Source organism: Lissotriton vulgaris, chromosome 11 (genome assembly GCF_964263255.1).
Source record: "Lissotriton vulgaris chromosome 11, aLisVul1.2, whole genome shotgun sequence".
In the NCBI taxonomy this organism is placed as follows: Eukaryota; Metazoa; Chordata; class Amphibia; order Caudata; family Salamandridae; genus Lissotriton; species Lissotriton vulgaris.
In genome coordinates, this window is record NC_141699.1 from 305,313,002 (window position 1) to 305,336,662 (window position 23,661).

At 49.5% G+C, this 23,661-nt stretch overlaps 1 protein-coding gene across 1 annotated transcript in view; it reads left to right on the forward strand.

Moving 5' to 3' along the window:
- The window catches only part of RFC5 (replication factor C subunit 5), a 190,650-nt gene that overhangs the window by 16,017 nt on the left and 150,972 nt on the right, over window positions 1-23,661 (forward strand). The window contains exons 2-3 of the mRNA XM_086943272.1: window positions 19,774-19,838; window positions 21,078-21,214. Coding sequence (XP_086799398.1) covers window positions 19,774-19,838; window positions 21,078-21,214 — 202 coding nt within the window. The remainder of the gene's footprint in view (window positions 1-19,773; window positions 19,839-21,077; window positions 21,215-23,661) is intronic.

Genomic DNA, 23,661 nt, shown 5'->3' on the forward strand with positions numbered 1-23,661 from the left:
TAGACTTCCAAGGTTCCTGATTAAGAATATGTTTGGTTTCAAAATGTTCCATGTATAGATTCGCGTAGACGGGGGCTGCCGAATTTCCCATGGCAGTCCCAGTCAGCTGCAAATAGAACTTTTCCTTCCATGTAAAATAGCTATGGAAAAGTGTGAAGTGTAGTAGTTCCATAAGGAACACTTTAAAGTCCAATTCCTTCTCTGTATTGAGCAATGTATGCTCTATTGCTTCAATTCCATCTTGGTGGGGGATGGACGTATATAAAGATTTAACATCCATGCTACATGACATAACTTGTTCGTTTTCTTCCAATTGGACCATTCCTAGTCTTTCCAAAAAATGGGTCGTGTCCTTTACAAATGTCTTCATCCTCATCACATTTGCCTGCAAGTGTCTATCCAATAGTTGACCCACGGGTTGATGTATACTCCCAACTGTCGATACAATGGGTCGAAAAGGAGGGTGAACCTTGCAACAAACATACCAAATCAACGTTTGCAACTCATTTTTGTGAAGCTTCACACATCGGCCAGCTGAGGTTTACCATCCTAGAAATTGTAAAAAAACGTGAAGGTGTTGACCACCATAAGAACCTGCTGCAAAGAGAAAATGCTTAGATTTTTAAATTGGAAACTCTCAAACCAACTGGAATGAATGACCGGACTGAATTCAGCTGTTATCTATGAGCTTTATACATTGATACATTGAACTAAAATGTACTCTGCATGTTTTCTTATAATTGCCTCCTTGTGATAGTAATGGTTTATGGTTTACAGTTTTTTTCCCTTCTTAATTGATTCTGAAACTTCATTAACACCATTAATTTTGATTAATCCTACTCAGTTCTCTAGAGCTTTTTGTTTATTTAGTCTATCTTTACTGCTCATGAACAGGATAGTGGTACAGTTTTCATTTGTCATTTTATATGATTTAAGTGCTGACAATGTCACTAAAGAGCTTTTTTTGAATGAGGATCACCGTATTTTCCTTCATCTTTTACCCTTTATTTTCACCCTTGTTTATACTTTTCACCCTAATCTATCATGGCCGCTTACACTAAATAACTCCGGACTTCTGTCCGCTTTCTATATTTACCTTCTTGGCCGCTTTCACTGAATTACCAGGGACCTAGTCCGCTTTCTATTTTTACTAATAGCGCGGTGATTAAACCTGTGCCTTCGAACTCGATCGTAAATCACTTCCGTGAATGGCGCGCAGGAGCTTTTTTTCAGTCTAACCGGTAAACGGGTGTACACGTTTCTTCTTTCATATTCTGGCATTTAAGTGCATGCAAAGGGCACTTCTGGTAACCACATTCGAACTGTTTTCTTTGTTATATGTGCACGTCTTATTTTTATCCTTCATTTATCTGGTGGAGGGGTGTTTGTACTATATGCTTCGAACTATCTAGTTCCGGCTTATTCACAGATTAAGCGCAATTGATTCAAACTTTTCACGCTCGCTAAATTAGTTCTTTATTTACTTTTTTAACACTCTGATTCACGGGGTGACATTTAGAAGTCACATTACTATGTACCATTTTGAGACTTTATCATCAAAGTAGATGTTAATCAGACATTGAGTCCCTGATATATCCTTATATGTGATTATTTAATTTGTAGAATCCAGTCGCTGATGAAGGCTATTACTTAGCCGAAATGCATTGGACGCAAAAGTAATTATCCATAAGGATGGATTACTCATTCTGAGGAAATAATTTTGGAAATGATGAAAATAAAGATGTTTGAAGAAATTTGAGCGATTTTTGAAACTTTCTGTGGAACTTTACAACCCAATTTATGGGCTTACGCTGTGACCAGGGTACGTCACTCAATTAAGGGTCACGCAATTGATTTATGTGTAAAGCGACCATACAGCACACGCATCCACTGAGACAGTAAAATTGGGCACGCAATGAGTGACACCACTCCAGTTAGTTTGTACAAAAATTAGATAACTTTTATATAGAGCAGAGTCACGGTAATCACAAATTACAGTATCAACTACTTATTAGTTTTCCTTCAGAATACATATGGTTCAACACTTTGCAATAAATATCCAGAGGAATAAATATGAAATATCAGATAAATATTGAATATTAGATATTAAATATAGCTAACCACAGGCCTGACGTTAGCCTTGCTTCTTGTCAGCACCTGTAAGAAATACATTAAGTAGACAACCAAATGACATTGCATCTCATTGGTTTTTCAGGCATTTTACCCACTTCTCACCACGCAAGGGTGAGTGTTTTACAGCAGTAAACATGTAAATAAATAACTGTAGGCTTCCAGTAAATGCGTCACTAAAGGGGGAAAAACATTTCATTAAGAATAAACATCCCCTTGTGCAGGATTAACCATTTTTAAGAATCGCTCCCAGCAGGAATGAGCATTTAGCAGTTCCATAGTAGAAGTAGAACTTGTTATGCACCAACATTTCATCCAGGAAGTAACCACTTCTCTGAGCAGAAGTAAACATATAATAACAGGTAAACCATACATAAGGCCTAGGCTGAGCAGGACACTAGGCGCAATATGGATAATCCCTGGGTTTGGGCCTTGCCCTCGCTAATACTCCTCATTCTGGTACTGTAGGCATTCTATTACAGCCCCTAATCAGGGGTTAACCTTTTTATGAATTGAGGCCTATAAACTGTGGACCTTGGGCCCTGTAAAACAGTCCAATACCAGGGTAAACACCTCCATAATCTAGTAGGGACCTTTCACTAGGAATTATCCTGTTTGCAGGTGAGAACAACATTTCATGTAGAGCCGTTCATATTCTCAATAACAAGAACTTATTTTAATAATGATTAAAACGTTACATTACCCAGCATTAAACATTTCCAGGAGTTGTACTTAGGGAACATTGCACTTGGCATATAACCCTTCCCTATGGGCATTCATTAGTCACAACCTTAAGCTGGGCGAACACCTTCTGTGATGCAGGAGTAGGACAGTTCCGCAATCAGGCATAGGCATTTAATTTCCTCCTATTTAACTTCTCATTGCGTCAGACCTTTACATATCAATAAACCAGGGTAGAGCATTTCATTTTACACTGGCAGGCAATGCATCAACCTTTCTCTAGGGAAGGATAGGCACATCAGTAGGCATTACATTTAAAAAGGCATTAACGGGCCCCTAGCCAGGGGTTAACCCTCCTAACTCCAGTCACGGGGCCTAACTGATATCCTGGCCTTGTTTTGAGGCCCAGCAGGCCTGCAGGTACATTTCCCCCCCTCTCTTCCATCTGGGGGGGAAGCTTCTAGGCGATAAATGGGGCCAACAGGGCCCAACTACCACTTTCTCCCAGGGGAGGGGCGACTCGGGGCCTTCTTCGGCCTTCCGCCCGCCTCCCCCAGAGTTACCTTTTTGTTTGGGCCGCTCCGGGCACCTTGTGACGGTGATGGCAGCTGGGGGAGGGCTTCGGCTCCTCTTGGTGCCCTCTTGCGAGGTTCCCGCTGCTCAGGGGACCGGTCCCGGGCAGTACTCAGGCTCCTCCAGCCTCGGGACCAGTCGGGGCAAAGCGGCAGCTGGCGGAGGGCTCTCGGGACTCTCTGAGCCCTCCGGTGAAAAGGTATCCGGTTCCCAGGGCCTGGATGTCGTTCACGGCCTGGGAACCAATGGGCAGGCGCCTCAGGAAGGCGCGGCAACAGCAGCCAATGGCTGCTTGGCGATGGACGGAGGCGCGGCCGATGACACGGCTGGCGTCCCCCGTCACGGGATGGGGGTATTCTGGCCTCAGGGCCTAACGCAGCCTTCTACCACATTACAGCGGCCCTCTCCTCACATCGGGGGCCGCCGCGACCAGGCAGGCAATAGCAGGAAGCCCCCCCCCCCCCCCCCCCCCCCCCCCCGAGTTTCAACGGATCACTGCGCCTCTCCCACACTCCTCCGGGCAGACCGCGGCCCACAGCACACGGTGGCGGCCCTCTCGGCACCGGGGGCAGTTGTCGGCAAGATGGCAAGATCGGCGCTCTCCAGGGCACAGCAGACAGCCCGGGGTGGCGGTGGTGAGTACTTCTGCAGCGCCTCGGCAGGGAACTTCAGGGACCGCAGCGTTTCGCGGGCACCACAGCGCTTTGGGGGGAAAAAGCGCTCCACACAAGGACTTTGTGGCGCTTCAAGAGTATAGCGCTTCAGGGCCCAACAGTCTGCAGGACATAAGCGCTTCTCAAGGGGGCACAGCGCTTCAGCAGGTGATCGGAGGGATAGCGCCTGGGGCACAGCGCTTTGTCCAGTTCAGCAAGCTGAGGTAAATTAGGCAGTTCAAATGATGCAGGACAGCAGTTCAGGCAGATATAGCGCTTCAGGGTTCTAGCGCTTCTGCAGGCAGTTATAGTGCTTGAGCCTCAGTCCATTCAGTCAGGGTAGCAGTTCAGGAGGCTAGCGCTACGCAGAGATAGCGCTTAGGATTCAATTCAGTGGGGCACTTTCCTCAGGACAGGTAGTTCAGGGTGCTAGCGCCAGGGAATAAGAGCGCTTAGCCAGCAGACAGTTTATTTTAGTTGGAAGCAGGTCAGCAGGACCAACAGGACAGGCCACACAACAGTGGCAAACCAGCAAAAGGGGTCCCAGGTGGCGTCAGGGAGCGCAGGAAGTGACACAGCGCCAATACCTGGTTGTCTTCTCAATAGTCCTGTGGTGATTTGGTTAATCTCGGCGCTTTGTGTTTCTTGCGCCCTTGTAAATAGCAGTCTCTGGGTTCCTTGAAGTGGGGGGGGGTTGGAGTGGATGGCTGGTATCAAATCTCCTCAGCCGGTCTCCTCAGGTGGACTCTGGGTTCCCCTCCCGCCGGGCCAGATCAGGGGGTAAGTTCAGGATTCCTCAACACTTGGAAGGCAGCACCTAGGCCGTCACTCCCAGTGTCATAGGTCCCTCTCTAGGCCCCACTGCCTTGAACTCCTGCGTAGGTTCTCCCCCAGGTCTGTGCTCCCTCAATCTGACAGGAAAGTTTCCCTCCCTTTCCTTTTATAGCACCAGTTGACAGTTGGTAGTGGCAGTTGGTGTCACCTCACCTGTTCCAGAAGGTTCTAGGAGGCTCCACCATTCTGGATATGGGCAGGCTGGCAGGCTAGTATAGATACATTGTCTGAGGGTTCTAGCCAGCTCCTGGCTACTAAAATGCGCCCACAAAGACCGCGCTGCAATAGCATGGGTCAGTGGCAGCCATGTTAGGGGAAGGAAGCACCTGCACCTTAACTAACATTAGTTTGACATTACACAGGGCTTTCTCCACTACACAAGGCCTATACCATTTTATTACTATGGGGGACATCCTAAATTAGGAATAAAAAGCGAAAAATTTCTGGGAAAAGGGCCAAGTCCTACAATGCGCATGGAGCTGGTGACGAGCTATATTTATAATTCCATTAGAAGCATACAATAATCTATTTGACAACAACCACAGTTTAGAGGGTTGAGGTAACCCGCAGTCCCGAGAGCATGCTGCTTTTGAGGAGGGACAAGAGGCCAAGGTCAAGTTTATCAATCAATAATGCAGCTATTCGGCCATTTTCTGAATAATTTACTTAATGCGACTATTGTTTGCAGAACATATATGAAAGCTCTCCAGTTCCACAAATCGAACTTTCACACACAAATATTGGTTTATTTGAATCTTTTCATACTTTTTTGTGTCTTTTTCCACTTTCCGGAATCGTTTAGGCAATTTGACTTGCCTCTTAACACCTTGGCTGCTAGGTGTTTTCCCCCCCTGTGCTGGAAATTACTCTTCTCCTGTATTCATGACGAGCTCAGCTCGTCATCAGCACAGCTCAACTGTGCATCATGACGAGCTGAGCTCGTCATCAGCATCGAAAGGGTTAAAGATGTTTCTTAAAATTCTAGCACTTAAATTATTTCTTTTAAAAACACAGGTGGACCAACCATCTTGAACTCGAGTTTTTTTTCCAATCAGAATATAAGTGGTTTCACATACAGGTGGAATAAGTAACCAAGACCAATTTGCTCTGTGATACTTGAAACCTTAGGTTTTGAATAACAAAGTAAAACTACATGCACCGGCGTTTACCGAACACCAATTGTTTTCTTCACACCCCACATGGAACATGTTGAGTTGCCCTTCTCCAGGTCTTCTTTCAAGAGAGTTGAAGCCTGTCCATTCCTCACAAGTAGATAAATTCCTGCCTGAACATATCCCAGAGCATTCAAGGAGCAGTAAATTAAATTAACTTTTTTACCTTTCCCAGCCGGTGATGGTTCTTGAAACCAGGATAGCCATGGAAAGATCGACTCAGCAACCCCTTGTGGTTGAGTTGTCCAAGCGTCACTGGGTGCCCAAGACTGGCTCTGCTCGTGGTCGCACGAGCACATTGCCTCCCCGGGTAACTGAGCAGCAGCTAGGTCTGGGCGCGGCAGCTGGTGGATGCGGAGCGCCTTTGGTGTATCCCGGGAGCTCCTCACCAAGCTGCGCTCACGGGAGGCACTCAGAGTAAGCAGCAGCGCTTCAAGCACGCAACGTCTCGCAGGACATCCAAAGCTGTGCACTCCTTACCTGCGCTCAGCAGCGACTACCGGGTCTGCCTCAAAATGCCGTGGAGTCTGGCCGTCCTGCAAAAGCGATTCAGAAAGAGCCGGGCGGGGGCCCTGCACAGGATTAGAAAGCAGCTAGGCTATGTGCATCAAGCAAAGAGGACGGTGCAGCTTCTGGGCAGCTTTTTTTTTCTTCTTCAAACATCCTGTATGTAAAGAGAAAACAAGCCCGCGAGTGGTGCTCGCTTGCCACAGCGAGCGATCTGTTTTCAATCATCGCACCTGTGTCTGGGCATGATAATTCAAAACACCTAACGCCTGTGCGGGTAACCGCAACCAATAGACCATGGGCAGAGCAATGCACCCGCCTTTGCCCAGTTGCGTGCTGTCTTTGTCTAAAAGACGCACGCAAAGGCCAATTGCCTGGGACATAACAAAAAGCATGAGTGTGTGCGAGCGTGAGGTGAGATTTCAAAAGCCCTTACACAAACACTTCGCCAAAACCGCGCATGCGCTGTTACAGGCTCGACCTAAAAAGGGTGTGCTGGGAGGGTGCGCAAATGGAGAGAATGAAATGTTTTAAATGTCTGTGGTGCACTTGGATGAAAGAGGTGGCAAAAGAGCACAAGAAGAAGCTTTAAGGCTTTAAAGTCATCAGTCTTTATCATGTATAATGGGGCATCTAAACAGGTGTTTGGCTTGTCTAAATCTGCAAGCTCTTTTTACTGTTGTGGCCTTCAGAGTTATGCTTACCCTCCTATGGAGCAATAATGTTTAAAGATCAGTTATTTGAACTTCTGGACTAACGGAAATATGTACAATATAGAAGACTGTCTGCTGTCCCAATTCTATGTCAGGACCGGAGGCTTCGGATTATGCCATTCTTTCATCGCTTTATTCTCTACAGCAGCAAGAAAAAACATAACACAACTACTTTTCCCATGAACATTTGGGGGAAAGAATAAAGTCAAACATGAGTCCTATTACAGTGTCCATGTACAGGTGTCTCCCATCATGCTCCACTGTACTTGTTTCCTCCTCTTTCTTCGCTGCTCGCAGCAAGTTAAGTTGTTTTTTTCCTTCTCTCCTGGGTTTGGGGTTCTGTGTGGTGCCTTTGGCCTTGTGGCCGGGTGTCGGGTTTCTGTTTTTTTCCACAGATTCCCTTGATTGGTCGCGGGACGCCTAGTGCGCTCCTTACGCGATCTTTGCCCAGTAGTGTGCGGTGTGGTGGCGCGGCCACCAGGGGCCGGTGTCTCGTTTGCTGAAGGCACGCTCCCAGAACCTTCTAGGGTGTTCTGGCGCGCTCCTGTCACCAGCGGACCCGTGCCTAGCCTCCCGGCTCTGACACCCTGCGGGGTCGCAATTAGGTTTTCCCTTGCTTCTGAACGCCCTTTGGGTTGTACTTTTGGCGAACACCCTACGGGGTCGTAAGTGTGCTGTGGGACTGCTTTGCCGGGAGGCGCCCCGAGACTCGGTGGGCTGCAGCGTTCCCAGGCCTTTTTCCCGTTCATTGTGTGCCTCTGGCCACCCATATCGCTGGGACTCCCCAGTCTATAGAGCGCCCTGAGGAGGGTCATTGTCTTGCCTGCCGTTCCCGCTGGACAATTATCCGGAGGAGGACCCTCTGAACTATGTCCTGTTGGACGACGACTTTTACCAGGCAGTCGACGATTCAATCTACCGCGCAGTTGACCAGGCTATAGCCCCCCCTGGAACAACGTCTTTCAGCGCGCCTGGACGAGGCCTATGCCAAGTTTGCCGCCTTGCTTCCGGCGCCGGTCCCGGCCTCCGGGCCTGATTCGTCCCCTACCCCGCCCCCTCCAAAAAAGCCTTGCACTGAGGGGGTTGATTCGGCGGCTTTCGCCAGGGTGAAGAGTGCCTTCAAGGCCCTGGAGGACGCACAAGCTCCCGCTCCTCTTCCTTCGGAGGCTCCGCCGCTTTCTCCACCTGCGATGTCTCCGGACCCGCAGCGTGACGACGACGACTCCCCGGACTCGGAGGAGGAGGCCTGTCCTTCCAGGTCGTGGCTCCCCTCTCAACCCTCATCCTCCGCAGGTCCGTCGGACATGCTGGACCCGGACGATATCGTCCATCCCCGTTCCTCAGAGTGGGTCCCGTGCGACAAGGTGGCCCAGTACGTAGCTAATAGGCTGCGGAAGCCGGTGGACAAGGATGCTAGGAGCCGCCTGCGCGCGGAGTGTCCCCGGCCGTCGTTGGATGGCAAGGTGGCCATGACCTCGGACATCGATCCGAAGATGGCGACCTTCCTACAGAAATTTGTCATGGACCCGCGGAAGGGCATCGACAAGTCCTGGCGCACTTGCCAGGACAAGCTTCTGGATGCTGTCGGGCCCCTTACCAAGATCCTGGATATGGCGGAGGAAGCCAATGTGCCGGGTGACGCGATTTCCCCTGAGGTCCTTTCCAACTGGGCCCAGAGGGCCATTATCTTCCTTGGCAACGCCAACTGCGCCCTCTCGACGGAGCGGAGGCACTCCCTGCTGATCAAGGTGGATCCCAAGCTGGGTGACCTCGCCTCCTCGGAGGCGGGTGTTGTAGCCCAGGGGGGGCTTGTTTGGTGACCCGTTCATCAAGGAGCTGGGGAAGTTCGTGGCGACCTTCACGTCCCTGGATCGTGCCCAGTCCAATATCAAAAAGGTTTTCGCGCCCCGGGTTTTTGACAAGGCCGGACGAGGCAGGGGCCGCTCGTTCGGCTGGGGCGCCAGCTCAGATTGAGGTCAAGGCTCCGGACGTGGCTAGTACCAGGACAGGGCCAAGTTCAATAATTTCTACCCCACGAGAGGGCAGAAGTTTGGAGGTCGTGGTGGTCAGCGTGGCCAACAGCAAGGCGGTGGCCGAGGTGAGTGTTCTGCCTTCCGCGAGTTTGAAAGTGGGGGGGCGCTTGGCGCAGTTTCTTCCTGCATGGGCCTCCCTTACCAGCGATGCTTGGGTGCTGCAGACGGTTCAGGGCTTCCAAATGGAGTTCCATGGCCGTCCGTGTCAGCTACAGCGTCCTCGCCCCATTACCTTTTCCCAGCGCGATGCGGCTTTGGTGAGCGAAGAGGTCGCTGCCCTCCTCCAAATAGGGGCGATTTGTTGCGCTTGCGAACACCCCTCAGGGTTTATAAGCAATCTTTTCTTGGTAGACAAGGTAGATGGGGGCAGTGATCAATCTGAAGGAGTTCAACGAGTGGTTGGTGTATCGGCACTTCAAAATGGAAGGGATACATCTGCTACGCGACGTCTTGCGACAGTCCGACTGGATGGTCAGGCTGGACTTGAAAGACGCTTATCTGACGATTCCCATTTTTCCGCCTCATCGGCGTTTCCTCCACTTCAGGTGGGACGGCCAGGTTTACGAGTTTACTACTCTTCCTTTCGGGCTCTCCTCGGCGCCGTGGTGCTTCACAAAGGTGTTGCGGCCGGTGGTGGAGGCCTTGCGAGCGCAGGGGGTCAGGATGATAGTCTACCTAGACGACATGCTGCTCATAGATCAGTGCCCGAGAGACTGCGGTCACAGTTGCAGTCCGCGGTCCGCCTTTTGCAAGGCCTGGGGTTCGTGATCAACGAGAAGAAGTCTCTCTTGGTTCCCATGCAATGCGCTACTTTCCTCGGTTTCACCATAGACTCGGTGGCGGCCACCTTGAGCCTGCCAGCCAGGAAGATGGCGCGGATCAGACACGAGTTGCGACAAACCCTAGCGAAGTGGATGATTGCCTGTTGTTCTCTTCCATCCAGGCTATCTTCCCGGGGCCCCTTCACTACCGCGCCATGCAGCGTTTGAAGGCGTACCACCTGCGGAGGGGCCTGACGTACTATCAACTGATTCCTTTGTCGGAGGACGTGAGGGACAAAATGCAGTGGTGGCTTACGCACATGGAGGCCTGGAATGGCCGTGCAATTTTCGGTTCCGCCCCAGATATCGTGATAGTCGGACGCCAGCCGCTCCGGCTGGGGGGCGCGGTGCGGGGACTTCTCCACAGGCGGCGCCTGGTCTGCTCTCGAACAGTCCTTGCATATCAACTGCTTGGAGTTGCTAGCGGGCTCCTTCGCTGTGCAATGTTGGACCAAGGACAGAGTGCAATCCTGCGTCCTTCTGAGGATGGACAACGTGTCGGCGGTCCGTTATATCAACCACCTGGGCGGCACCAGGTCCAAGATGTTAGCGGACCTGGCCAGGGATTTTTGGCACTTTTGTCTAGAACACCAGGTGTCGGTTACGGCAGAGTATTTGCCGGGTCGTCCGAACGAGGTGGCCGATTGGCACTCGAGGAATATTCTGGACGCCAGCGTCTGGAAGCTGGACCCTTCCCTGTTTGCGGGGCTCTCGGACCTTTGGGGCCCGTTTTCGGTGGACCTGTTTGCGTCCCGCTTGGACCACCAGCTTCCGCGGTATTTCAGCTGGCGCCCCGACCCTCTGGCGGAGGCGACGGATGCGTTCCTCCAAGACTGGTCGGGAATACAGGGGTATGCGTTTCCACCGTTCTCAATGATAACGCGAGTGTCAGCGTTGTTACGACGCCAGCCGGCGCAGGTAGTGATGATCACTTCGTGGTGGAGGTCGCAAGTTTGGTTTCCGGTTCTTCTTGAACATTCTTGGGATTTTCCGATCCTACTCCCCCCACATTCTGCTGAATCCGGAGGGAGCGCCCCACAGGTTAGTCCTGGAGGGCTCGTTGCGCCTGATGGCGTGGAGGCTCTCCGGCGACGCTGGACGTTGCCTGGCCTTTCGAGAACGGCAGAGGACTTGCTCTCCAAGGCTTGGGCCGACAGCACGACCAAACGCTACAGATCGGCTTGGCTCCGGTGGAGTCTTTGGTGTGTGCGACGGGTTTGGATCCCGTGGGGGCGCCTGTAGTGCGTGTCTTGAATTTCCTGGCGGAACTGTCTGATCAGGGCTTGGCCTATCAATCGATCAATACGTTCCGGTTGGCGGTGTCTGCGGGGCACGACCTGGTTCAAGGGTCCCCGGTTGGTGAACGCCCCTTGGTCTGTAGGCTCTTGCGGGGTATACGGCTTGCCTTGCTGCCGGAGCCTCGGTATTCCGCCCTGTGGGATGTTATCAGGGTGCTGAATTTGTTCCTTTCCTGGCAACCGAACAGGTTCTTAACGCGTAAGGAGTTGACGGCTAAGTTGGACATGTTGTTGTTCCTGGTGTCCTGCAGGCGTGTCTCGGACGTGCGAGCGTTGGATATAACGGCCAGGGTTTTTTCTCCTGAAGGAGTTTCCTTTACCGTCAGCAGGCGGACCAAAACCAATACTAGGGTCATTTCGTACCCGGCTTTTCAGGACTCCCCTAAGCTGTGCGTGGTGCAGTGCCTCTGTGCTTATGAAAATATGACAGAGGATACTCGCCCTCCGGGCGAACGGCAGCTGCTTATTGCCCTGCGTAAACCGTATAAGGCAGTTACTTCACCGACGATCGCCCGTTGGATCATGCAGGAGGCGGAGATTGATACTAAACAGTTTGGGGCTCACTCTACGCGAGGTGCCATGGCGTCTAAAGCTTTTGCCCTTGGGGCTCGGTTGGAGGATCTGATGAGGGCGGCTGATTGGTCCTCGGACTCCACGTTCAAGAGGTTCTATTTCAAGCCAGTTATTGATGTGGCCAGATTGGTGGTCGATAAGCTTTGAACTGGCATAATCCGAAGCCTCCGGTCCTGACATAGAATGCGAATTTGCCTAGCCTTGGTGCTGGTAAGTTCCAATTCTATTAAGGACTCGGAGGCGAGGATTATCCCCCCCCAGTGACTTCATGGAAGTGTACCCTTCCCGTATGCAATGTAAGTAAAGCGTTTATGTTCCTTTTCGAATGTGCGCTTATGGCTCTGCGATGTACTGCTCTTCCTGTTTTACAGCTGACGTTCTATTGTTATAGGATGGATCTGATGGTATGTTCTTTTGCAGGAGCAGATAATTCTAAACAAGATGCGTGAGTGGACGGATGGTCTGGCTTCGCAAGAGGAAAGAGGAAAGAGGAGGAGGAGGAGGAGGAGGAGGAGGAGGAGGATAGACACCTGTACACGGACTCATGTTTGACTTTATTCTTTCCCCCAAATGTTCATGGGAAAAGTAGTTGTGTTATATTTTTTCTTGCTGCTGTAGAGAATAAAGCGATGAAAGAATGGCATAATCCTCGCCTCCGAGTCCTTAATAGAATTGGAACTTACAGCACCAAGGCTAGGCAAATTCGCATTAGGCAGACATTTAACATTTCCAAGCTAAACCTGGTGTTTGGTGCTAAATGCATATCATATTGTTTATAACTAAACAGAAGTATACTAAAACGGCTACTATGGAGGAAAATACAAGAGCCTAACTCTGAATGGGGTAAGTTCCTAAGGAAGTACATTCAAGTTCTGGACATGGAAAATGTCAATATCAATCCCTCAAAGTTTATGGCAGAACTACTAATAAACGCAAAAGCCCTATTCGGAAGACCGAAAGGACTTAGGGAACAAGACGCAAGGTAGCTGGGCCACAAATGTGTGCACTCCTTACCTGAGTTTGCTGCTCCCCATTAGGGCACCAATTAGCCTTATGAGATGGCTATGTGGCTTGATACCTCCTAATATGGTATCGGTATGGTTGCTAAAACAGAGATTTGAGCAAGCAATGTAGACTATGCAGTAAATCAGAGGAATCTCTGCTGCACGTGATCTGCATCTGTGAGAGTCTAATACTGTTGAAGTTTTGGCTAAGACCGCTTTTTCGCTCTATGAACATTCAATCTTGCAGGAGTGCAATTATTTGTTGCTTAAGAGGCAAATCCAGCCAGCTTTCTAGCCACTTTGTATGGTACATGAAAGTGGTCGCAGACCTACAGCTACAGGCTGGCAATCCTGACATTTAATCCGCAAGGAACTAAAATGAACTATATGCTGTTTGAAATCCTGATACACTCCATAATTGCAGGGGTTCATCAAGCTCTTATTGGTGAAGTAAATATGAGCTCAGTTTTTAACTGAGGGCACCGATGAAAGTAGGAACGGGGGCATGGTTCCGGGAGTATGGTGTAAAATACTTCAATAGATCAAGATAGGGGCCCTTTAAGGTGAACCGGGTATCTTGCCTATTGAAGGATGTCTAAGGCTTAGAGGGGTGGTGTGCAATAATGGGAATAGTGCAATATTCAACCAAGGACTACCAGGGTATGGTATAATGAAAAATTTCCTAGCTAACGTAACGGAAAGTTTCAATTCTATTAAGGACAAGGAGGCGAGGATTATGCAGTCCTTTCTTCTCTTTATTTCGACAGCACATTCAAAGTAGAACCAAAAACAAACTTCGAACTACAACTCCCATGAGCACATGGGGCACAGTGTCCATAGTAACAGCCGGCCAATGGAGATGGTGTCCGCTGTATAACCGGTGCTGACGTCCCTTCCGCTTCCTCTTCTTCTCTGTGAGGAAAACTCTCGGGAACGCTCCTTAGTCCTTTTGATCTTGTCCTAAATCAATACAAAACAAACCGTTATCTCGTTCTTCTTCCCTTCAAGGAAGCATCAGGAGACGGTGTACAACAATTCCTAGCAAAGAGCAGTGTTGAAAAACATTTCACCAAGAAAAACTGTGTACCTGTACCAAATCATTCTACAAACTATGATTACCACACAGCAGCAGAAAAGACCCATAAGTAAACATAAGGTGTTACTTACTGGATGTACGTAGATACGGGTGGGTGAGACCAGCAAGTCTCGGGTGGGATAATCCTCGCCTCCTTGTCCTTAATAGAATTGAAACTTTCCGTTACGTTAGCTAGGAAATTTTTCATTCTATGTCAGGACGGAGGCGAGGATTATGCATGTTTAAAGCTTATCCACCACCAGTTCTGCTGCGCCATAGATGGGCTTGAAGTAATATTTTTTGAACGTGGACTCCGAGGACCAATCCGCTGCCGCCATGATGTCCTCCAGCCGACCGCCCACCTGCACCGCCTTAGAAGCCATTGCCCCTCTTGTGGAATGGGCTCCAAATCTGGTCACGTCCACGCCCACCTCGGTCATGATCCAACGGACCCACCTGGCGATGGTTGGAGAGGAAACCGGTTTAAAGGGTTTCTGCAAGGCAATAAGGAGTTGACGCTCTCCAGGAGGGCGATACTCCAACGTCATGTCCTCGTAAGTTTTGAGACATCGTACCACGCAGAGCTTGGGCTGGTCCGGGAAAAAGGGATACAACACAGATCTGATATTGGTCTTGGTCCTTCTTGTCACCGTAAACGTGACCCCTTCCGGAGTAAACATTCGAGTTGTGACATCCAGCGCCCTCACATCCGAGACGCGCTTGCACGAAACCAGACACAAGAGGATCGCCAGTTTGGCTGACAGTTCCTTCCTAGAAAGATACTGGTTATCCCCCCAGGAGGAGAGGAAACGCAGGACAATGTTAACATCCCAGAGACCTTCATACCTGGGTTATGGGGGCTTGGAAAGTCTAACACCTCTCATCAGTTTGCAGACCCAGGGGTGCTCGCCCGCCGGTTCCCCATCGAAGTGGGCATGCCCCGCCGAAATGGCGGATCTGAAAGAGTTAATAGACCGGTAGGCCATACCCGACCGATGCAATTCAGCCAAGAAATTTAGGATGTGGCTAACGTCCGCCCCCACGGGATCGGCGTGTCTTCCCAGACACCAACGACGCCACCGCTGCCAAGCCGAGCGGTACCTCTTGACAGTTCCTGGAGCCCAGGCTCTAAGGATGAGGTCCTCAGCGTCCGCCGAAAGGCGTCCGTCCTGCCAACGTCCCCTGAAATCCTCCATGCCATGAGATGCAGGGTCTCTTGAATCACCAGGGGGTGAGGCTCCCCCTGAGGGTCCGAGAGCAACGAAGGGAACAAGGGTAGTCGAATCGGACAGTCCCATGACAGTTCCAGTAGAGAGGGAAACCACGCCTGGGCCCGCCAGAAGGGAGTCACCAGAACCATGGAAGCCCGTTGCCTGCGGACTTGAGCTGCCACTCGTGGAATCATGAGAAAGGGGGGAAATGCATACGCCAGTTCCCGTGTCCAGTCCTGTAAGAAGGCATCGATCGCCGAGGCCTCCGGGTCCGGCCTCCAGCTCACGAACCTCGGGAGTTGTCGATTGAGTCGAGATGCGAACAGGTCTATCGAGCATGGACCCCACCTGGCCATTAAAGCCTGGAAGGTTGAACGTTCCAGCCGCCAGTCGCTGAAATCCTGGAAGTTCCGGGAGTGCCAGTCCGCAATCGAATTCTGAGTGCCCGGAAGGTATTCCGCTGACACCGAGATCTGTCTCTCTAGGCAATAGTGCCAGAAGTCCTTCGCCAGATTTGCTAGCGCACGCGACCGAGGGCCGCCCAGGCGATTGATATACTGCACTGCTGACACATTGTCCATGCGTAACCGAATACAGCACGAAACTCGATGCTGAGTCAGGGACCTCACTGCAAACGAGCCCGCTAGTAGCTCCAAACAGTTGATGTGGAGTAGCAACTCCTCCTGCGGCCAACGACCCCCCCCCCATGGTAACGTCGCCACAGCGTGCGCCCCAACCCGACCTGCTGGCATCCGACTCGATGATCAGGTCCGGGCTGGATCCGAAAATCGCTTTCCCATTCCACGCACTCATGTGCTCGATCCACCACCGAATCTCCGTCCTTGTCTCCTCGGTGAGAGAGATGAGTTCGGAGTACGTCAGCCCTTTCCTGAGGTGCTGTGCTTTCAACCGCTGGAGGGCTCGGTAGTGCAGGGGACCCGGAAAGATCGCCTGGATCGATGAGGAGAGCAGTCCCACGATGCGGGCCAACTGCCGAAGGGATATTCTGTCCTTCTTCAGAACCTGGGAAAGTTCCTTGCGGATCTTGGACACCTTCTGTTGAGGAAGGCTGAGAGATGCCGTCTCCGAGTCTATCAGGAAACCTAGAAAAGTGATCTGTCTGGTCTGGAGGAATTCCGATTTCTGGGTGTTCAGCACGAAACCCAGGTCTTGCAAGAGAGCAATAGTCATGTTCAAGTTGAACTTGAGCCGGATTGGAGACTGGTCCAACAGCAGTATATCGTCCAGATATATGATCAGTCGGACTCCCCGTTCGCGGAGGGTCTCCACCACCGGCCGAAGGAGTTTCGTAAAGCACCAAGGGGCCGATGATAGGCCAAAAGGGAGAGCCCGAAACTCGAAGACCTCCCCGTCCCAAAGGAACTGAAGGAATCGTTGGTGTGGTGCAAAGATGGGGACCGTGAGATAAGCGTCCTTCAAATCCAGGCGCGCCATCCAGTCCCCTTGGAGGAGAAGATCTCGTAAGAGATGAATCCCCTCCATCTTGAAGTGGCGGTAGACCAGCCACTCGTTGAATTCCCGCGAATTTATCACTGGGCGAAAACCCTTGTCCTTCTTCTGGACCAAGAAGATATTGCTTAGGAATCCTGCAGGATGAAGATGGGATCTGCAGATCGCCCCTTTTCTGAGGAGGTCCGCAACCTCGTCGGCGATCAGAAGTCTTTCCTCCTGTGAGAAAACTAGAGGGCGAGGGCGAACCCTTTGATGGGGAAAACCGTAGAACTCGATCTGAAAACCTTGAACTGTCTGTAAGACCCAAGGATCCGAAGTAATCCTGCGCCAGTGGCAAAGGTGCTCCCGAAGCCTCCCCCCCAGAACGTGTGGGGAAAAAAGGGTAACACTCACCGGATGGACCTCCTGGGGCGTTGACGCCCCCTCGGTAGCCTCTGCCGCGCCCCTTGCCTCTACTGGGGTAGAAGTTTCCTTGGCGACCGTCGTTCCAGCCGTTGTTTCGGCGCTGGTTCTTGTTATGGGGGCCTTGCTGGGGCTGATGACCGGAGGAGCGGCCCCGTCCTCGTCCGGCAAAAACCCGCCCCGGGAAAATCTTTTTGACCGTCGTCTGAGCTCTGTCCAGTGCCGAGAAAGTGGTGACAAATTTATTAAGTTCCTTAATGAAAGGTTCGCTAAAAAGCTTGCCTTGTGCAATGATCCCTGCTTCTGAGGTGGCCAAGTCTCCCAGCTTGGGATCTATTTTTATGAGGAGGGATCGTCTACGCTCAGCCGCTAACGCACAGTTCGCGTTCCCTAGGAAGCACAGGGCTCGCTGTGCCCAGCCCACCACGACCTCCGTGGACATCGGAGTTCCCGACTCCTTGGCTCGCTCAGCCAGTTGAATAATCTGCGTCACGGGTCCTACCGCGTCCAGGAGTTTGTCCTGGCAGGCTCGCCAGGAGCGATCTATGCCTTTCTTCGGGTCCCGCATGAACCTTGCGAAGAACGCACAGAGCTTCTCGTCAATATCCGGCGTGGTGGCCACCCTGCCCTCTAATTTCGGACGAGGGCATTCACCTCGCATGCGGGTCCTAACATCCCTTTCCAGGGGTTGGCGCACTTTGCTTGCGGCGTAAGCCGCCACCTTGGGATCCGGTACCCACTCCGACGACCTAGGGTGGTAAATGCTCGTCGGGTCAAACATGTCCGAGGGATTGTCTTCTCCCTCCAAGGATCCCGAGGAATGAGGCGTCGGGCGCCAAGGTCTACCCGAGTAGCCATCATCCTCATCCGAGGAACCCTCGTCCCCCGAGACACCCTCTCCCTCCAAGGGGAAACCATCCTCCTGGTCCGTGTCTTGTGCGACCTCGTCGCCATCATCTCCGGGCAAAAGCCCCTCCCGGCAGGGTATATGCTTCAGTGTCCGCGCACTTTTGCGGAAAGAGTCTCTCAAACGCTCGAACTCTTTCAAGTGCCCCGCAGGACGTTTAGCTGATTTTTTTTTTTACCCCCCCCCCCCGCGAGCTTTTTGGCCCACGGTCCGCAGCACCTGCAGCGCCAAACACCCCGGGGATACTCTGGGCGAGAGCGTCCACTCTATCCCGCAGAGGCGCAAGCACCGAGTCCAGGGCCTGCGACAACGCGTGGCCCACCGTAGGCGGGAAGGGTTGGGCGAGGTGGAACTCCTCTGCCTCTTGGGTGGTATTAGCATCTTGGTCCGAAGACTGCATTATGGAGGGTGTAGGCACCAAACGCCTTAATGAATACCAAAGGTAGCCCCCTCGCCGGTGCCCAGACAGCAATCTGTCAAAAAATAGAGGTGCAATACCTCAACTCGCCACTAGAGGGCGTTGCGCAACTAGCGCGTGAGGAATCACCGAGAGCCGGTGTCAGGGCGAGGGTTGGTGAGGGCAGAAGAATCTGCCTCAGTGCGCCGTGTCAAACGGAGGTAGGCCGCCGAGCAGCGTCTCCGTGAGAAGCGGCGCCCCACAGAGCCGGGAAAGAGCGCGAAGCGCTCCTGACACGGTCCGCGATATGCGGGAGAACGCGCAGGCAGAGCCTGTCGCGTGTCAATTCGGCCGCGCGAAGAAGCGCGCGTACAGAGCAGGGAAAAGCACGGGCAAAACCAGGCTAACAATCAATAAGGCCACAATAACATATACACGTCAGAAAAATAAATGTCACTTATCTGACGAGCAGAGAAGAAAGAGGAAGCGGAAGGGACGTCAGCACCGGTTATACAGCGGACACCATCTCCATTGGCCGGCTGTTACTATGGAAACTGTGCCCCATGTGCTCATGGGAGTTGTAGTTCGAAGTTTGTTTTTGGTTCTACTTTGAATGTGCTGTCGAAATAAAGAGAAGAAAGGACTGCATAATCCTCGCCTCCGTCCTGACATAGAATTTAGCCAATCTTTTGTGTAATTTTGGGATAACGGAATCTGAGTAATTACCACAGGAAGACAACCAGGGTAAGGATGTTGCCAGGTGCGCACGAGTGCAATACCGGGAAAGAGTGCAATTTCTATTATAGCTACCAAAATGCTGACTCGGATGTAAGCGTGCCAGCAACCCTAATGAGGTTTGGTATTTTTTTAAGTAAAGTGGGTAGTTTTTATGTGGGGGAATCATGTTATTATTAAGTGAAGGATAAGTAACCACCACAAGTGATTTGATTTACGATTGTTTGCCTACAAATGAAATGTGTAAACAAGTTTTTTGTTAAAGAATGTGTAAGGAGGTTTTCCTCTTTAAAAGGTCACTGGGTGGGTGGTGGGGGGAGCCACATGCTATTTCTGTAATTATTTACTTAATCGAACAGTTTAATAAACTTAATGTCATAACATGGTGGTCCCATGATTTTTTCCTCAGCTGGGTAAATAACAAGAAAGGTGTTATTCGTGCTGGCGAATAGTCTCTCTTCATTGTTTTGCTCTCATCATTTTTGAAAGGCATCCTGATGGCGAGAAATATATCATCTGTTGTAGCACCTGTTTCCATCAAACGGAGTTACTGTTTTCTAAGCACTGTTGTATTATTGCAGGGTTGAAAAATATCGTCCGCAGACGCTGAATGATTTAATTTCTCATCAGGATATCCTAAGTACAAGTAAGTTGGAAAAAGAAAAAAAATAAGATAATATATTATTTCTTAGTTTAGTTGTTAAATACCGTGCATTTGGTATTATCAGTGGTGACAGTAACAGTCGCAGGACTAACCATAGCAGTTCAAGAGGTTCTGTTTGATATATTCCTCTCTAGAAACAGATGCTAAATGGGTCACATGTTTTAGATCGAAAGTAACCATGCATAATTGATTCTTTGGTGCGACTTCTATTTTGGCCCATGACATCCACGTACTCCGGCATTCTTTAGAAATGAGATAGGGTTAGTCTGATTGAGAAGGAGGATTGCATTCTGGTGTTTGAGGTAACCTATGTCCTCGGTAGTCAATATTTCTATGGCATTCTAAAGTAAAGAAGAGAGGAAAAAAGGGGTTGCAATGGCGTTCGTATGTCCTTGTGTTCAAAAGAGCTCTACAGTGGTACCCCTCAAGTGATTTATAATCAGATTTATTCTTAGAAACCACAACTGCATGAACTGGTTTGCCCACGCACGCTTTTATTCACTTTCACAATAAAGCACGTGGTAACATTTTGTCATCACTTTACTGCACTTGGCACATCACATCAAGGTGCCTGTCACCGAGTGCAGGGATTATCAGAGGGGCACAATAGGTGCCCCGTCGCCCCCAAATAGAAGCCGCGCACACAAGTAGGCCCCCTAGCTTTTCCCATACTCACTCTCCAACAGGCTTTCCATGTCGAAAAGGCCATCATGGAAAGCCTGACGGAGACCGAGTATCCTAATCCCAAGGGTGGAAAGACCGCCTTTTGGCATTACGGGCACAATACCAATTCAGTCTATTTGAGCCAGACCAGTTTCAATTCCGACCGACTGATCAATAATCAGCTGGTCGAATTGAAACAGACGATGGCGGTCCATCCTAATAAGCCACATAATATAGTCTTTCCTGTCCTTTCCGTCACATGCCATTGTCTGGTCTGCAACTCTAGAGCTAAATAATATGCCCAGGCCCGTCTGCTTCCAGACCAGATCCTGTGAGCAGGCCCTATCGCAGCAGCTACTTTCTTATTTGAAAAATGCTGAGAAATTAACAGTCCCACCGCAGTAGAGGGGGGTGTTTCTCTGTCCCCCCTCCGCTTCACTTGCACTCGCAGAAGAATCATCCCCTCTCATCACAACTCTGGTCTCTTTCTCTTGTATTTCATGGTTGCTGCTCTGTCTTCAAACTTACTGGCATGTGACTTTTCTTTCTTCCGCATAGTTCAGAGGTTTATCAGTGAAGATAAATTGCCTCATTTGATGTTCTATGGCCCACCTGGAACAGGAAAAACGTCTACCATCCTTGCCTGTGCCAAGCAACTCTACAAAGACAAGGAGTACAACTCTATGGTTCTGGAGGTATGTTCCTTTTCTGAAATAGTGCATTTATAAGTTTTAACACCCAGAATGAATTGGGTTTTGATTTTGAAGTGCTTGTTGTTTCTGGAGATATTAAATCTTTTTATAGTATTGTAGATACTAGAAATCATTTCTTGGAAGGGTTTTGGTGGTATTAAATATGTGTGCGTTGGTACAACTGTGGATATGTGTAGTTGAGATGTTCTGTCTGGAAAGAGTAAAGTACTGCTTTAGAGCTACAATATTTCATCTCTTAAGAATCAATGGTTTATTAGAGGAAATGAACATTTTTAATGACATGAATGACCCTGGCCTCTGACGTTGGAGATCTAGGATTTAATTTTTGGGAAGCATTACAGATTTGTGCCACCTTGCATACAGAAGGTCTTGCTTATTGAAAATAGGCTATTGGCTTGCAATTTTTAAAAGCCCCTTGCACAGTGAGGTAGTGAACCCAGTGAGAGGAACATGAGCCAAGGATTGTGGAGATCTGGGTGTCACAAGTGGTTCACTGGATGAAACGAGAAGGAGTAGGCACAGAATCAGTGCGGTGCCCGGCCAAAAAATGACAACAGTGAGGTTGGAGGAAGATGAGCACTCTAACATTGCTGTACCAGCGTGGTAAGAAAGAAGCTGAGATCCAGAAATACACAAGGGATGCCCTGTTGGTAGTCAATGGTGGCCCGGCCATGTTGTACGAACAGTGAGAGCTAGGGACACTTGTAGGGCTTGCTTGCTGGAGTTTGTTTTCGGAGGCCCACTAGAGGAAGCATGCTGTAGTACACCAAGGCAGTGGCAAAAGAGACTCAGCCACACCCTAATTGGATTAGTGAAACCTTCAAATCCTTATCCCATGATGGTTAAATCAGTCTGTAACCTGAGAATGCCTTAACGGAGCAAAAGCGGTCAGAAACAGAAACTGTTTTCAGGAAAAAAAATTAAGAAGAATGGCAAAATATACTTATGGGGTATTACTTCATCGAGCACACATAATGGAATTTCTTCTCAAAGTAGAGCGCAACATCACTATGCTCGGCCATAAATATGGCTGGCTGAACAATCTTGTAGGAACGGTTATAAAATTAGAGTAGTAAGCAAAATATGGAGGATGCTTGGTCAAGCTAATACACTATAATTGCTATATTTGTTACTTATGAAGATATCAAAAACACATATAGTTTTCGAAATAAATTATTCTGTGGTACAGCTGGAGAATAAAATTAGCTAGCTGGAGATAACACAGTACAATGCTAGGGACATCACAAGGCCCCAGTCCTAACTTTCTAAAGTGAGTGAGGACTGATAGAAAGATTCAATGTATTGGCTAACTTTGGCAAACTTTTAAATGGCTGGAAGCGATGAGCAAACCCATTTACTTTTGGACATGCGAGAAGGTGAGAGGGAAGAAGAACCAATAGCTTTTCTTCCAAGAGTCTTTTATTGAAAACGAAAAACTTGTGCTTGAGACGATGAGCAAGGGGATCCAGGGAGGTTTAAAGGGAGGAAGCTGGAGAAACTGTGACCATAGTAGTGCATGGCTACTTGAGAGAAATGATCCTGATGGCCACCAGAAGAACGGGCAGGGATACAAGAGCATATACTCAATCACTTTCTTCCTAGAGCTCTACCTAGCCATAGAGCAAAAGAGAGACTGTAGAAAATAGCTTAGTGAAGCGGGAGCACAGGATACCTATCATATACGCATATGGACCTCTAGGGATAGTTTAGAGAAAAGGTGTGGATATTTTGGACCAAGTGGTGCAGAATCTAATTAAATTCCCTAGTGATCCAAGTAGAGGCAACACAATAGAATTAATCCATCTTCGGAGATGAAAGTGAGCAGCCTCACAAATGCACTCCTCAGGAAAAAAAGAAAAATACAGTACCATGTAAATGAGGTAATTGGAAACTATTGCTACACAAGGAAGAATGAGCAGAACATAACCTGGCGCTGCACGTTATCAAACTGAACTTTGCCGACTGAGTCATGTTACCCCCTGCTGAGTTTTGCCTAATAAATATTTCATTTTTTCATGTTTTCCCTAATAATAAATATTTAAACTTTTCCTCTTACGCCTCCTACTAACCCATCCTCCTTGGTTAACTCACTGACCCAGTTACTCCATACTTGTTGCCCATCTTCTTTAATATCAGTGACTCTTATAGTCAAGGCCCCTTCCAGGTTGCTCAGCAAATACTTTTTCCTGTGCCTCCCACATTGTATAAGTAAGGAGTTCCACAAGCCTGACTACTTTAGAGGTTTGCCACCAACATGTTTTGAATTTGGGTTGACTGAATTGTGACAAAGCAATAGCAGAGTTACAGTGTTATGAATGAGGATCCTTATTGAGAGTTTCACATCTACCGAAATTGAACCCAGCTTCCTTTTGTTAATGCTATCAGTTTATTGTAAATTAAGTAAATGTCAATGTTTGAATCTTTAAAAA